A 13,549-nucleotide genomic window follows, 5' to 3' on the forward strand; every position below is an offset into this window, starting at 1 on the left:
TAAAATCAAGGCATTATTTCTGGATATTTTTGTGAATAGGACATTTTTGGTTGATCAGTGTAGTGAAATGTGCTTAGTAAATGTTAAGATTTGATAATCAGATGAGAAATTTTTACGTTCACACTCCCTTTAAGGATTAAATATTTGTTTTTGATACCCCAACTATGACTTAATATATGTATATAACCAATACCAGGCTTTCCTGTAAATAAAGAACCCAATTTTGACTAGTGCTCCAAAAAATGACGTCATAAAATACAATTGACCAATGACAGGTCAGCATATATTTCACCATTGGTCAGTATAAATGTATACTGGCCTATTATTGGTCATTTGTATTGTAAACGTCATTTTTTATTAGGCACTATTTGATGGTTTCTGCATAAACCGACCTGAAGTACATCGGCCGCATGTGTAGAGTTGTGATATGAGTTGGAAGAATGATAGTTGGACTCAATGAGAGTGAGCCAGTTCTGCACCACACTCTCCTCCACACCCAGGGTTGACGCCACGTCAAATTTGGATAACAGGTTCATGCCCAGCCATAACAGCGGTCTAAAATTAAATTATATATATATACTATTATATAAAGTAGTAAGGTTTTTTGTCTTTAGCTCAAGACTTCAATACCTACAGAACAGATTGAGTTCTTTAGTTTAGGGAACCTTCACATTGGTCCCCAGATGGTTTTAGACTATTTCAAGATTAAAGTATTGGGAATGTTTTAGGTTATTTTTTAAATTTTCGAATATAGACCTCTAGATGCTAAAGCCGCACTAACTAGTATGATATAAAAGAAAAAAGCTTTGACACCAAAAATGATCAAATTATTAGTTTTACTTTCGCCTACATTACCTTTTTTTAAATCTTTTTCAGAAGAAGTGAGCGACGAGCAAATTAGCAAATTTAACGAAACAACGTAAATTGGGGTCAAATTAGACATAAAGAAGCCAATGAAATTTTAAAAGATGATATTTTGCATAACAAATTTTAAATTAGATTTTTTTGTCAAAGAAGTTAATTTTACAACGTTGATATTCACGATACTAAACCGTAAGTTTAGTTTTGAATAAACAATTGTTGTCATAAAAGGAAATATGGCAATTGGAGAGTTGCTTCGCTATAAAACAATCATAAAACCCACCTACGCTCAGTGACCTCTTCTAGTTTGAATATTTGGAAGTCCCAGTTGAGAGAGGTGCTGAGAAGTTCTCCAATCTGGACAGGAGTCACCTCCAGGGTTGGCAAGGAGGGGCGCTGACTGAAACTGAACAAAACAAGACCAAATTTAGATTTTTAATAGAAAAAAAGGTACTTGACAAAGTGTCAAAAAAATCAGCAATGTGACGTCATAATAATAAAGAAGATGAGAGGAGAAGTGAGAAAGAAAATCCCTAAAAAAGAGATGGATAATCATAAAGTCACATGGCTGATTTTTGAGACACTTTGTCCCGCTACGAAAAAAGCTTACAATCTCTGTGCGCATATATGTATTGACATAAAAACATCTTAAAATTAAAGAACATTAAATTTTAATAGACTTTGCCCTGATCAAAATTTAAGATTAAATTCTTACGGAATGGCTGACAAATTTTACAACATAAGAAAACTTTTTTAAGACCGCCGCTTTGAAAGACTTTCATTTAAAACTATTATCTTTTTCATTGGCTGAGAAATTTATAATCTTAACGACTTAAAATACTTTTGTAACATATTAAGACAGTAAAGACTTATACTATATCTTTACTGAACCATAAAACAATATTTTGACTGACAGACAAGTTTTTCCTACGTATATTGAAAAATAATGACATCAGATTCACCCTACTTACGATTATTATTATGTGGAAATCTTTTCAGATAAAAGATACATAAAGAATTTTTTTTTTATATATATAATTTTCCATTCTATGAAGGACAAGGGCAAATATTACTGAAAAAGGCCAGAAGGACCTTTATGAAAGTCAGATCCTTTTTGTGTTTGAATATGAATAGATGTTACAGGGATTTTTAAAAGAAAGATTGAAAAAAAGCTTATTAGACAAATAAGTTATTTTTTTTCTCATAATAATAGAAATTCTTAAAAAAATCAAAATATGTATTCTTTCTTTCTCTAAAAAGGTAAACATGGTCTGGTAAAAAGGTACGGTTTAAAATGATAAAACCACCAAAAAAAGTACTCTGTTTCTAAAAATGTAAAAAAAAATGTTCTTCTTAACTACACATTGACCAAATTGTAAAACTTGTTGAAGAAAATCTATTTATCCATTCATGAAAAGTTTTTAGGAAGATAATTGAATAAAATTAGATTACCCACAACTTAAATCATTTTTATATTTTCAATTTAAAAAATGAATCAGGAAATAAAATCAAATTTGGGGGAAAAGGGTTGAGAACCTCTCAAAGTAAAGCCACATGAGGCTAGGGGCGAAGCCAATAATCCTATTATATAAAGTAGTAAGCTTTTCTGTCTGTAGCAAAGGATTTCACTAATTGCTTAACCAATATGGTTCTCCTTTACAGTTAACATTCTTAAAGGTCCAGATAAGGTCTAATACTAGTATGGGGGAAGTTATATTCACCCTTTCAATAACAAATTATTTATCTTTTTCGCTGTTAACCCCCCCCCTCCCCCCCCCCTCTTAAGTGCCTCTAAGGTCTTCTAGGAGCATAGCCGCTAATTTTATGAAAAGCAAAGGTAAATATTCTAACCTTACAGCTTTCTCTGTGGAAGATCTTCTTTTTTGATTGTTCTTAGTTTCAGGATCTGCATTCTAAATTTAATTATATAAGGTACATACATTTAATAAGATAGGACAACATAAAAATTCTAAAGGGATAAGACAATGGCCGATAAATTGATTCACATCCCCAATGTTTATATACAAAATTACACCTTCTGTAGATTACAGTTAGCGGTTTGAACGTTTGGACACTTTGGGGACTAATTTAATAAACAGCCCATTATCCCCTTTCTTTCTGACCATACCCCTCATACCTGCGACGCTCTACTAAACCTTGTTTTTCCTAACATTATCATGAAAGTTCTTTTTTTTACATATCAATTGTTCTACTCAAACGGTTAAGGTGACAAATACTCTAAAATTCTACTAAAACAGACATGTTTATTATTTTATTTTGAAAAGCTATTTGAAAATTTATATTAAAAGCAGGTCTTGGCAGCCGCCTGTAAGCTACAGGGCAATCAACCTTTTACAATTACAAATCAGCAAGAAGTCTAAACCTGACCTAAATATGGCAAACAATTTTCAACGCATCCAATTTAAGGATTAGTCGCGGCTAACGCGCGGCTGCCTAGCCCTGATTAAAACGACGGCTAATTCTTAGACTATTTCAAACTTTAAAACATATAATTTCAATTTACAGATTGTGTATCACTGTTTTTGAATATTAAGAATACATATCAATATATCAAAGTCCATTGTCTTATCCTTTAAGACTCCTGACTTATCTTAATGGAAATGTAAAATTTAAATTAAGTAGAGATAAAGTGACTTACTGCTAAAAGAGCTCCCAGAAGGTCTTTCGTAACCAAATCCTTCTTTTCCTGAAACAAAATATTAATTAAGGTCACAATAATTAATTAATATTTAATGAGATATAAGAAAAATGACAAAATTATCAGCGAAGGTTAAACAAAATTGCAGCTGCAAATTTTCTGTATCTAGCGACTCCGGCGACTATTTGACAAATAACAACTGTAGTTTTATTCAGCTATATGACGGTCGGCTATAGAGGCGGTTAACACTAGGAGAATCGTTAAAATCATTTATTATACTAATCTAAAAATTGAAATAGTGTCTTCCTAGCTTTGCCTAAAATAATCAAAATATAAATCTTCCCATTACAATAAAATAATGCAAAAAAATTGATATTTTCCAGTATGGTTTCGAAACCGATTAATATCCGCTGAATTAGAACCGTTTCTCGGCCTCTGCCCTAGGGGCATACAAAACTAATTTTAATCCTATAATTTTACATTTAAATATCCGCGAAAAGCTGTCTATTATACGATGCGATAAAAAACTATTCCTGTATTAAATAAACAATTTTTTCCCCTTAAAATTTGTAATACAATTCATTAAAAACTTAATTTATGTAATTATTAATTAAAAAAAAAGAATATTTTACCTTATCCAAAAGCTCCGGATTAAAAAGTTCACTGCTACCACTTAATTTTAATATCTCAACAACCTAAACAAAACAAAACAATAACTTAATAAAAGTTGTTTATCTAACAGTATAAATAATGATAAATAATTCATATAGTATGTTTCTATCTGTCTGTGTGTCTGTCAGTCTAACCCAAGACCGTTGCTCAACAGGTAGCGTATCCGCTCGTCGTCAAGAAGGTGATAGGTTTGAATCTCGGTCCGACACTGCGTCATAATTAAAGACGTTAAAAATGGTTCCTTCTGCTGCTATGTCAGATACGCGACATAAATAGTTAGAGCAGGGGGAATGCTTTGGCCCCAAACAGGAGGAACTAAATACCATGACTTAGGAGTCTCCGACAAAGGTCGTGAAATCAATGGGTTGGTCGTCTGACGGGTACTAGTTACCTTAGGCGATTGATCGCGTTACATTGCAATTAAAAATGCAAAGTATGTTCAATGATGACGTGGAGAGGACTGGTACCCGAAACGTAACCACGCCTCCAATCATCAATCTATCTATCTATCTATCTCTCTACCTTATCTAGCGCCTGTGCAATATAAACGGGTTGATTCTCTTGTGCTGCCAAGATTATGTTGATAACCTGCAAAAAAATAGAAAATATATTAAGAATATGATGATAGCATCCAGTAGTATCTATAATACAAAGTAGCTTGATGTCTATCTTTCCGTCCGTCTGTCCCTACTGAACCGATCGGATTCTACTCTTCAGGGAATAAACCTACTGGTCCTGTGGTGGTTTTAGGCTATTTTTTTGGGAGTGAGACACCCCAAACCCCCTTAAAAACCAGAAAAATTCCCCCCCCCCCCAATTTTTTTACGAATTTTGCGAATTCGCCATTTATTTGCGAAAATTTGCGATCTATTCGCATTTTTTTCGGCTAGGTAGATAATAGAGAATGTAAAAATACTTCTTTGGGCAAAGCCTTTAGAGGCTAGGGGCGTAGCCGCTAGTAGAAATAAAAAGGAGATATTTATTTAGGGGCTTTGAACAATAGTGAGGTTGTTATTTTAGAGGGATAAGACTTTTTTTATCCCATTATTCTTGGATGTCCTTTTCTTAAATACATTTAAAATTAGCCAGACTGTCAGAGTAGTTTTGCTATTAAAATTTCAAAATGAAAATCAGTATTTCCTATTTTTATAAAGATCAGAATTTATATTTTAGAATGTAGACAGGTTTGCATGAATGTGTGTCGCTACCTGTCACAAACATTTCAGATACTCAGTAATTGGTATCTAGCAACTTTATATCTTTATAAATGATTTGATTACACAAGCTATCTATCAATTTAACCCGCGACCGTGGCTCAACACGTAGCACATCCGCTCGTCGTCGGGAAGGTGATAGGTTCAAATCTCGGGCCGACACCGCGTCATAACTAAAGACGTTAAAAATGGTTCCTACTGCTGCTATGTCAGATGTGCGACATAAATAGTTAGAGTAGGGGGAATGCCTTAGCCCAAAACAGGCGCAACACGTTACAATGCACAGTTTGGACTTCTCAGATAAAGGTCGTGCATCACAGAGAGTTGGTTGTCTGTTGGATGTTACTTAACCTAATATCCTTGGGTGTTTGGACAGAAAAGGGTGCGTAACAGCCACCCCTGGATTGCTGGACCAGGACCTAGACAGTACAACAAGTCGAAAAGGTCCTGGACTGTAATCCCGCCCGTACGAGGTAATCTACTAGGTAATCTGTCTATCAATTTTAACAGTTTTTATTTATTGGGATTGAGTAGACAATGTCAGAGGCCTCTAGGGACACTTTGGGTAAGAAAGGAGGGGGTGGGGGTAGTCAACTACTCACTTTAAATTTTATTTTTAAAAGAAAATGGATAAAATGTGTTTTTTATTTTGTGGGGGGGGGGGAGGTGGGTATATTTTATAAAGTCTATTTTTCTTGAAAGGGTGGGGATACCCTTCCACAAAATAGTTAAAACCCTTCTCTGGAAGAAACCATATCGGTTCACAGCGGTAAAAGCAGACTAAAAAAGCTTACTACTTTATATATTTGGATAGCAAATATTTTTTTTGGCATTTGTGATGATACTCACACATAGTTATCAGAATTTTGATTCTTTCGATCCATCTTAATATTATTAAACAGACTATTTTCTAAGATATATATATATCTACCTTAGTTATTGGTGCTTCCATAGCGGCATTATAAGATTTACCACTGCTTCGCCGTCGAACTAAATAGAAAAATGTTGAATTATTTAGAAAGTTTGTTTCAAACCATTCATTTGGGGATCTTAAGGGACACGAAAATGGACGATTAATTGATGATAAACATCCCAAAAGATTATTATAAAGTTTCCTTCTGTAGATTAACATTGTTTTTAAAAAGTTTAGGTACTTACTACTGCCATTGCTAGTTTGAGCCAACAAATCAGAATTTTATAAATGTATCCAAAGTTTGTTTATAAAATATTAGATGATGAAATAGTTATTTCTCGCATCGTATTATAAACAGCTTTCCGCGGTTATAGAATGTAGGGAAGGCACGGGCTAAAAAACTGGTTTTAATCTTATGATTGTACATTTTTATATTCGTAGAAAGCTGGATATAATACGATGCTAGACATAGTTTTTTCGTATGGTTGAGAACCGGTTCCTATCCACCGGATTCGAACGAATACGAGAAAATTATATTGATAACACTATGAAGATTTTTCCTTGTATTGAAAACAAAACTATAAAAGTCAGCAATTTTGAAGAGAAAACATTATTCACGAAATTGGGCTTAAAAATACATTTTCAATCAAATACAACATTATAATACAACCTTACAAGTAAAATACAACTCATAAGTACATGTAATATTAAATTTAATATAATCATAATATACAATCATAGTATACACATTAGGGTGTTCCAAAAAGAAAAACCTTTTAGCACACTATTGTAAACCGTGTCATTACTCATTACAAGACCAATGGGACCTTTAAAAATGTTCTAAGACTTTTTGTTAGGGTGCTGGGTTTAGATAGTGTGCTTGTCAAAATTCCAGTGGCTTTTCTAGGACACCATGATATGTACATATATATATTCTATCAGAATCTACGTAAATCCAAATTGATATTACGCAAGTTGACATCAAATTTCTAGTAAAGAAAGAAAATGTTATTTACTATGTAAAACAGTGCGGACGCTGAATTTATCACGGAAAAAATTAAGTGGTTATTTAATTACTTTATTTCATAGATCTTAATTCTGGGAAAATAAGAAAACAGTTGAGGTTTTAAATTTTTAACATAAATATTACGAAAAATAGAAGGAAGGATAAATTATTACATACGTACATAATTACAGAGCAGAGAAAAAAAGATTTTATAAAAAAAATATTTAGTAAAGTAAGCATAATTAATTACACAGAGAATCCCCACTTTTGAGTTCCTATTTATTTTAGAACCCTAACTGTAAGAGAGAATATAATTAAGACCAGTTAATGGTTTACCTCCCAAGGGCATTCCAAATAATTGAGATAATACAGATAGAGGTTTTTTAGTTTTTACAAGAAAAAAAATTCCCAGATGGACAAACATCTTGAACATTTCCTTGTCAGTAAAGGAGTCTAAATGGGCAGTGGTATGCTCTAAAATTTCCTGTAAGGGCTTTGAAGTCCGCGTAGCCGCAGCTGTAATAAAAATTTGGATGCGACTTGGGGCGACTGCACCAAACATAAAGTTCGGTAGTTGTTGCAAAAGAATGAATTTTAAATTGCAGAACTGGCTGGAGCCCATCTCATAGTAATTTTTTTTGTCTTTATAATTCCCCTCCCATGAAACAAACATCAGCTGTTGGGAGGTATTTACCCCATGAAAATATTTTAATAAAATCTAAATTAACGATATCTCATTTTCCACTCAAAGATTGCACTACAACATAAATTGAGGCTTGAATGTTTATGTGCATCATGTATCTAGTTGTACATACATATTTAGTTAGTTCAGTGTCATGTCATCTCAAGTCGCCATTTCATTTTTACCCATATCACACCATTTTTATTAATTTTTCAATATTAAGTAAAAATTTGACTTTTTATAATTTCAAATATTTTAATTTTCACAACTAATTGACAATTTGTGAAAGAAATCGATATCAATTAAATCAAGTAATTTTCCTGAATTAATTTGTTATACTTTAAGTAATTAACTTATTTTTTTGATTAAATGCCAGCTTTACTGTATGGCTTGACGCACTTATTATTAGTTTTATAACCTACAAAATATCTTACTTAATTTTAATTATAATTGTACAGACAAGTTAATTACTTTTTAACACTTTACATGCATATATGTACAATTTACCAAGCTTATATTTTAGTTTTTAATAATATTTTAGATTCATATATTACTTTAATATTTACAACTAATAATATTCTTTTAAATTTTAAAATTTCTCACCATCACTGTTTGGTCCTATTTCAACTGATGGTCTTCTTACACTTGTATGACGGTTTAGTCGACTAACAATTTTGATTTTCAATCAAGGTCAAAATATCATTATTTCAAAGTACTGAATTCCTATTTTATTTTGAAAAGAAAAGATTTTATTAAAGTTGCATAACTCTCACTGTAGCAGTAATGCAACAACTTTATAAAATATAAATTGTGTTAATAAATACTTATTTTTCTGGAATTGATAAATGAATAAAATAAATAAGCCTCTAGTTTAAATATCTCTATTGTCGGTTGATTAAATCAAAATTTCCTGGTCAGTTGTGGAGAATTTACATTGTTACTGTGCTTTATATAAAGAATATGGTCCATCTTTCTAAAAAGAAAAAAACACATAATTGGTATAATATGTAAGAGGTACATGTACAGATTCACCTAGAGGTTGAAAAAGAAACAGGTATAACTTTGGATGCCAGGGATATATAATCTCCTTACCTAGAGGTTGAAAAAGAAACAGTTATAACTATGGAGGCCAGGGATATATAATCTCCTTACCTAGAGGTTGAAAAAGAAACAGTTATAACTATGGAGGCCAGGGGTATATAATCTCCTTACCTAGAGGTTGAAAAAGAAACAGGTATAACTATGGAGGCTATGGGTATATAATCTCCTTACCTAGAGGTTGAAAAAGAAACAGGTATAACTATGGAGGCCAGGGGTATATAATCTCCTTACCTGTAGGTTGAAAAAGAAACAAGCATAACTATGGAAGCCAGTGGTATATAATCTCCTTACCTGTAGGTTGAAAAAGAAACAGGTATAACTTTGGAGGCCAGGGGTGTATAATCTCCTTACCTGTAGGTTGAAAAAGAAACAGGTATAACTATGGAAGCCAGTGGTATATAATCTCCTTACCTGTAGGTTGAAAAAGAAACAGGTATAACTTTGGAGGCCAGGGGTGTATAATCTCCTTACCTGTAGGTTGAAAAAGAAACAGGTATAACTTTGGAGGCCAGGGGTATATAATCTCCTTACCTGTAGGTTGAAAAAGAAACAGGTATAACTTTGGAGGCCAGGGGTGTATAATCTCCTGACCTAGAGGTTGAAAAAGAAACCAGTATAACTCTGGAGGCCAGGGGTGTATAATCTCCTTACCTAGAGGTTAAAAAAGAAACAGGTATAACTATGGAGACCAGGGATATATAATCTCCTTACCTAGAGGTTGAAAAAGAAACAGGTATAACTCTGGAGGCCAGGGGTATATAATCTCCTTACCTAGAGGTTGAAAAAGAAACAGGTATAACTATGGAGGCCAGGGGTATATAATCTCCTTACCTAGAGGTTGAAAAAGAAACAGGTATAACTTTGGAGGCCAGGGGTATGTAATCTCCTGTCTTCCTCTGGCTATTAATTGGTCCCTCCCAAATCTAGAAAACAAAATATGCAAAATATATGAAAACAAGGACAATTATGTTCATAAGTAGCGCAGCAATTAAGGAAGTAGTATGAGTAATATAGTTGTAATAGGAAAAAATCAAGATGTACTGATAATACTTTTGCAGGAGATAGAATTTCCATATTGGAAAAAACCATAAATTAAAAACTTTTATGGATCAACGGACGGATGGACATACTGACACATTCAAATTATGGATTTGGTGTTCTTTTATCAAATTATTAAATTTTCACAAAATTTAGTATTTTAGATTTTTATGAAATTTTAATTTTAAAACAAAATTCATATTTTGTAAAAATATTTAAAATTGTAAGACAATTTAGCAGGGATTTATACTTGAAAGATTTACAATAAAATATTATATTTAATAACCAGAGGCTACGCCCCCTAGAGGCCTCTAGGGACACAGAAGATGGAAGTCAATCCCTAACCACATTTTCAATCTCTGTTTAGTAAAAAATGTATTAAAAAAATTTTTTTGAGAGGGTATTTGATCCCCTAAAATGTATTTTTTACCTTTCCTTCCTTTATTCTTTTCATCATCCAGTCTTCCCCAACTTTTCCTAAATTATCTCGACCCTAAAGTTAATAAACTATGATTATTATCTAATAAATATTCCAGTATGGCTTTGGCTTTATCCGACGCTTTTTAATTTGATGACCGAAAGTGGTACTTTACAAAGTGTCTAAAAAATCAGCCACGTGACGTCATAAAATGAGTTAGATGAGAGGAGAAGTGGGAAAGAAAACTCCTAAAAAAGAGATGGATAATTCCTTATTTTATGACGTCACATGGCTGATTTTTGAGACAATTTGTAAAGTTACTCGAAAGTGGCAACGGATTGATCGGCAAATTTTTACCTTCAGGCGATGTTATTAAAGAAAATGGCAACGATTGAATAAAAAAACTAGAGAAATAAAGGTGACTGCTGTTCAACTGACAGCAACCAGTCGCCTTAACGTGTAACATGCATTTTTTTCATGTTTTAATTAATGATAAACAACATAATAACGGCTTGCTGTAACTGCAGAATTCTCATTATAGTTAGACGTTCTACAGCAAGGACGCCAAAGCTTTTTTTAAAGAAAGGGTAAATGAGAGATTTCAAAGGTTTGAGAGGTTATCTAATATATTTTATTTATAAATTTTGAAGGGGGGCAAAATGAGGAGTTTTAAAGTTTACCCCACCCCCTCCCCTTAGACGTGCATGAGCCATGCAAAACAATATCAGGGCTACAGGATATGTACTTCTGACTAATGTATCAGTACTACCAGTAGTATGGAGTATATAGAAACTTACCAGGGCGCCAGGATCTGTTCTCCTGACTAATGTATCAGTACAACTAGTAGTATGGAGTATATAGAAACTTACCAGTGCTGCAGGATCTGTACTCCTGACTAATGTATCAGTACCACCAGTAGTATGAAGTATAGAAACTTACCAGAGCTGCAGGATCTGTACTCCTGACTAATGTATCAGTACAACTAGTAGTATGGAGTATATAGAAACTTACCAGTGCTGCAGGATCTGTACTCCTGACTAATGTATCAGTACCACCAGTAGTATGAAGTATAGAAACTTACCAGTGCTGCAGGATCTGTACTCCTGACTAATGTATCAGTACCACCAGTAGTATGAAGTATAGAAACTTACCAGAGCTGCAGGATCTGTACTCCTGACTAATGTATCAGTACAACTAGTAGTATGGAGTATATAGAAACTTACCAGTGCTGCAGGATCTGTACTCCTGACTAATGTATCAGTACCACCAGTAGTATGAAGTATAGAAACTTACCAGTGCTGCAGGATCTGTACTCCTGACTAATGTATCAGTACCACCAGTAGTATAAAGTATAGAAACTTACCAGTGCTGCAGGATCTGTTCTCCTGACTAATGTATCAGTACAACTAGTAGTATGGAGTATATAGAAACTTACCAGTGCTGCAGGATCTGTACTCCTGACTAATGTATCAGTACCACCAGTAGTATGAAGTATAGAAACTTACCAGTGCTGCAGGATCTGTACTCCTGACTAATGTATCAGTACCACCAGTAGTATGAAGTATAGAAACTTACCAGTGCTGCAGGATCTGTACTCCTGACTAATGTATCAGTACCACCAGTAGTATAAAGTATAGAAACTTACCAGGGCAGCAGGATCTGTACTCCTGACTAATGTATCAGTACCACCAGTAGTATGAAGTATAGAAACTTACCAGGGCTGCAGGATCTGTACTCCTGACTAATGTATCAGTACCACCAGTAGTATGAAGTATAGAAACTTACCAGGGCTGCAGGATCTGTACTCCTGACTAATGTATCAGTACCACCAGTAGTATGAAGTATAGAAACTTACCAGGGCTGCAGGATCTGTACTCCTGACTAATGTATCAGTACCACCAGTAGTATAAAGTATAGAAACTTACCAGGGCTGCAGGATCTGTACTCCTAACTAATGTATCAGTACCACCAGTAGTATGAAGTATAGAAACTTACCAGGGCTGCAGGATCTGTACTCCTGACTAATGTATCAGTACCACCAGTAGTATGAAGCGTAGAAAGGTCCTGACCACGAAGCTCCTCTTTAAACCAGCCCAACTCCTTCTCGGCCTTCTCGTTTACCCATATAATCTAAAAAAAATAACTTAATTAACCAACCATTTTAAATTCAATGAAAATCCCCAAAGTTGTTAAGCCATCCAATAAGAAAACGTTGTTACAAAACTTTTGGGACTAGTGAAATAAACAGCCAAATGTCACAAAGTTCAAACAACAAAAACAAAAGTTCAAAATTATTTTGATTGATTAATTATTATTGTAAGATTTTTTTCTATGAAGGATGTACATAAAAATAAATATTAAAACAAAATTAATCTTGTTTTTTTTTGCGCCTCACTACATCTATTATACTTTTACAATTTTCTTTGAATCTTTTGTCTATACTATGTTAAAACAGAAGTTTACCAAAATAAGATTTGATTTAGATTATTTTTCTCTGTTAGTCCCCTTATTAAAAAAACACGTTAACGATTGAACTGATTGAGATCCCCGTTTTATAGAAGCTTTTCATAAGTAGATTATTGTCTTTGAATGCTTATTGGCTATTTTCTTCCCCCTCGTTCAGACCCCTTTATGCTAGGGGAAAGGCCACTAGTAAATTTTAAAGTGTTTTCTTTTCTTTAGACAAATATTCATCAGATTCTAATATAATACAATCTTATGATGTTGGAGTCAATTTAAATTTGGCAAACTTTAATCGAAAGATTTTAATAAAACACGAAAGTATTTTGTTCTGAAGAGAAAAATGAAACACTAGATAATTCAAATCAATTAAAATTTTGTAAAAAGTATAGCAAATTTTTCTTGGCCACCTCTTTTGATGATACAACTTTTTCTGGGAATAATATCTTTTTCATATCAAAGCTACTACATAAAAATTCTATCTTATCTCTGTGTCAGATAATTTTATCTCAAAAGGAAAAAACC

The 13,549-nt window shown here is 33.3% G+C and overlaps 2 protein-coding genes across 2 annotated transcripts in view; both read right to left on the reverse strand.

Moving 5' to 3' along the window:
- The window catches only part of LOC145334989 (uncharacterized), a 155,809-nt gene that overhangs the window by 50,267 nt on the left and 91,993 nt on the right, over nucleotides 1-13,549 (reverse strand). The gene's annotated exons all lie outside the window — the stretch shown is intronic.
- The window catches only part of LOC145334972 (high affinity cAMP-specific and IBMX-insensitive 3',5'-cyclic phosphodiesterase 8A-like), a 108,304-nt gene that overhangs the window by 9,960 nt on the left and 84,795 nt on the right, over nucleotides 1-13,549 (reverse strand). The window contains exons 9-20 of the mRNA XM_080180618.1: nucleotides 12,560-12,694; nucleotides 10,577-10,639; nucleotides 9,940-10,031; nucleotides 8,918-8,980; nucleotides 8,611-8,672; nucleotides 6,338-6,396; nucleotides 4,715-4,780; nucleotides 4,153-4,215; nucleotides 3,521-3,568; nucleotides 2,713-2,774; nucleotides 1,145-1,267; nucleotides 393-555 (exon numbers count right to left, since the gene is read on the reverse strand). Of these exons, the coding sequence (XP_080036744.1) occupies nucleotides 393-555; nucleotides 1,145-1,267; nucleotides 2,713-2,774; nucleotides 3,521-3,568; nucleotides 4,153-4,215; nucleotides 4,715-4,780; nucleotides 6,338-6,396; nucleotides 8,611-8,672; nucleotides 8,918-8,980; nucleotides 9,940-10,031; nucleotides 10,577-10,639; nucleotides 12,560-12,694 (999 nt within the window). The remainder of the gene's footprint in view (nucleotides 1-392; nucleotides 556-1,144; nucleotides 1,268-2,712; nucleotides 2,775-3,520; nucleotides 3,569-4,152; nucleotides 4,216-4,714; nucleotides 4,781-6,337; nucleotides 6,397-8,610; nucleotides 8,673-8,917; nucleotides 8,981-9,939; nucleotides 10,032-10,576; nucleotides 10,640-12,559; nucleotides 12,695-13,549) is intronic.

The sequence above is a fragment of the Acartia tonsa genome, chromosome 2 (genome assembly GCF_053477335.1).
Source record: "Acartia tonsa isolate MP-2025a chromosome 2, ASM5347733v1, whole genome shotgun sequence".
NCBI classification, from domain to species: Eukaryota; Metazoa; Arthropoda; class Copepoda; order Calanoida; family Acartiidae; genus Acartia; species Acartia tonsa.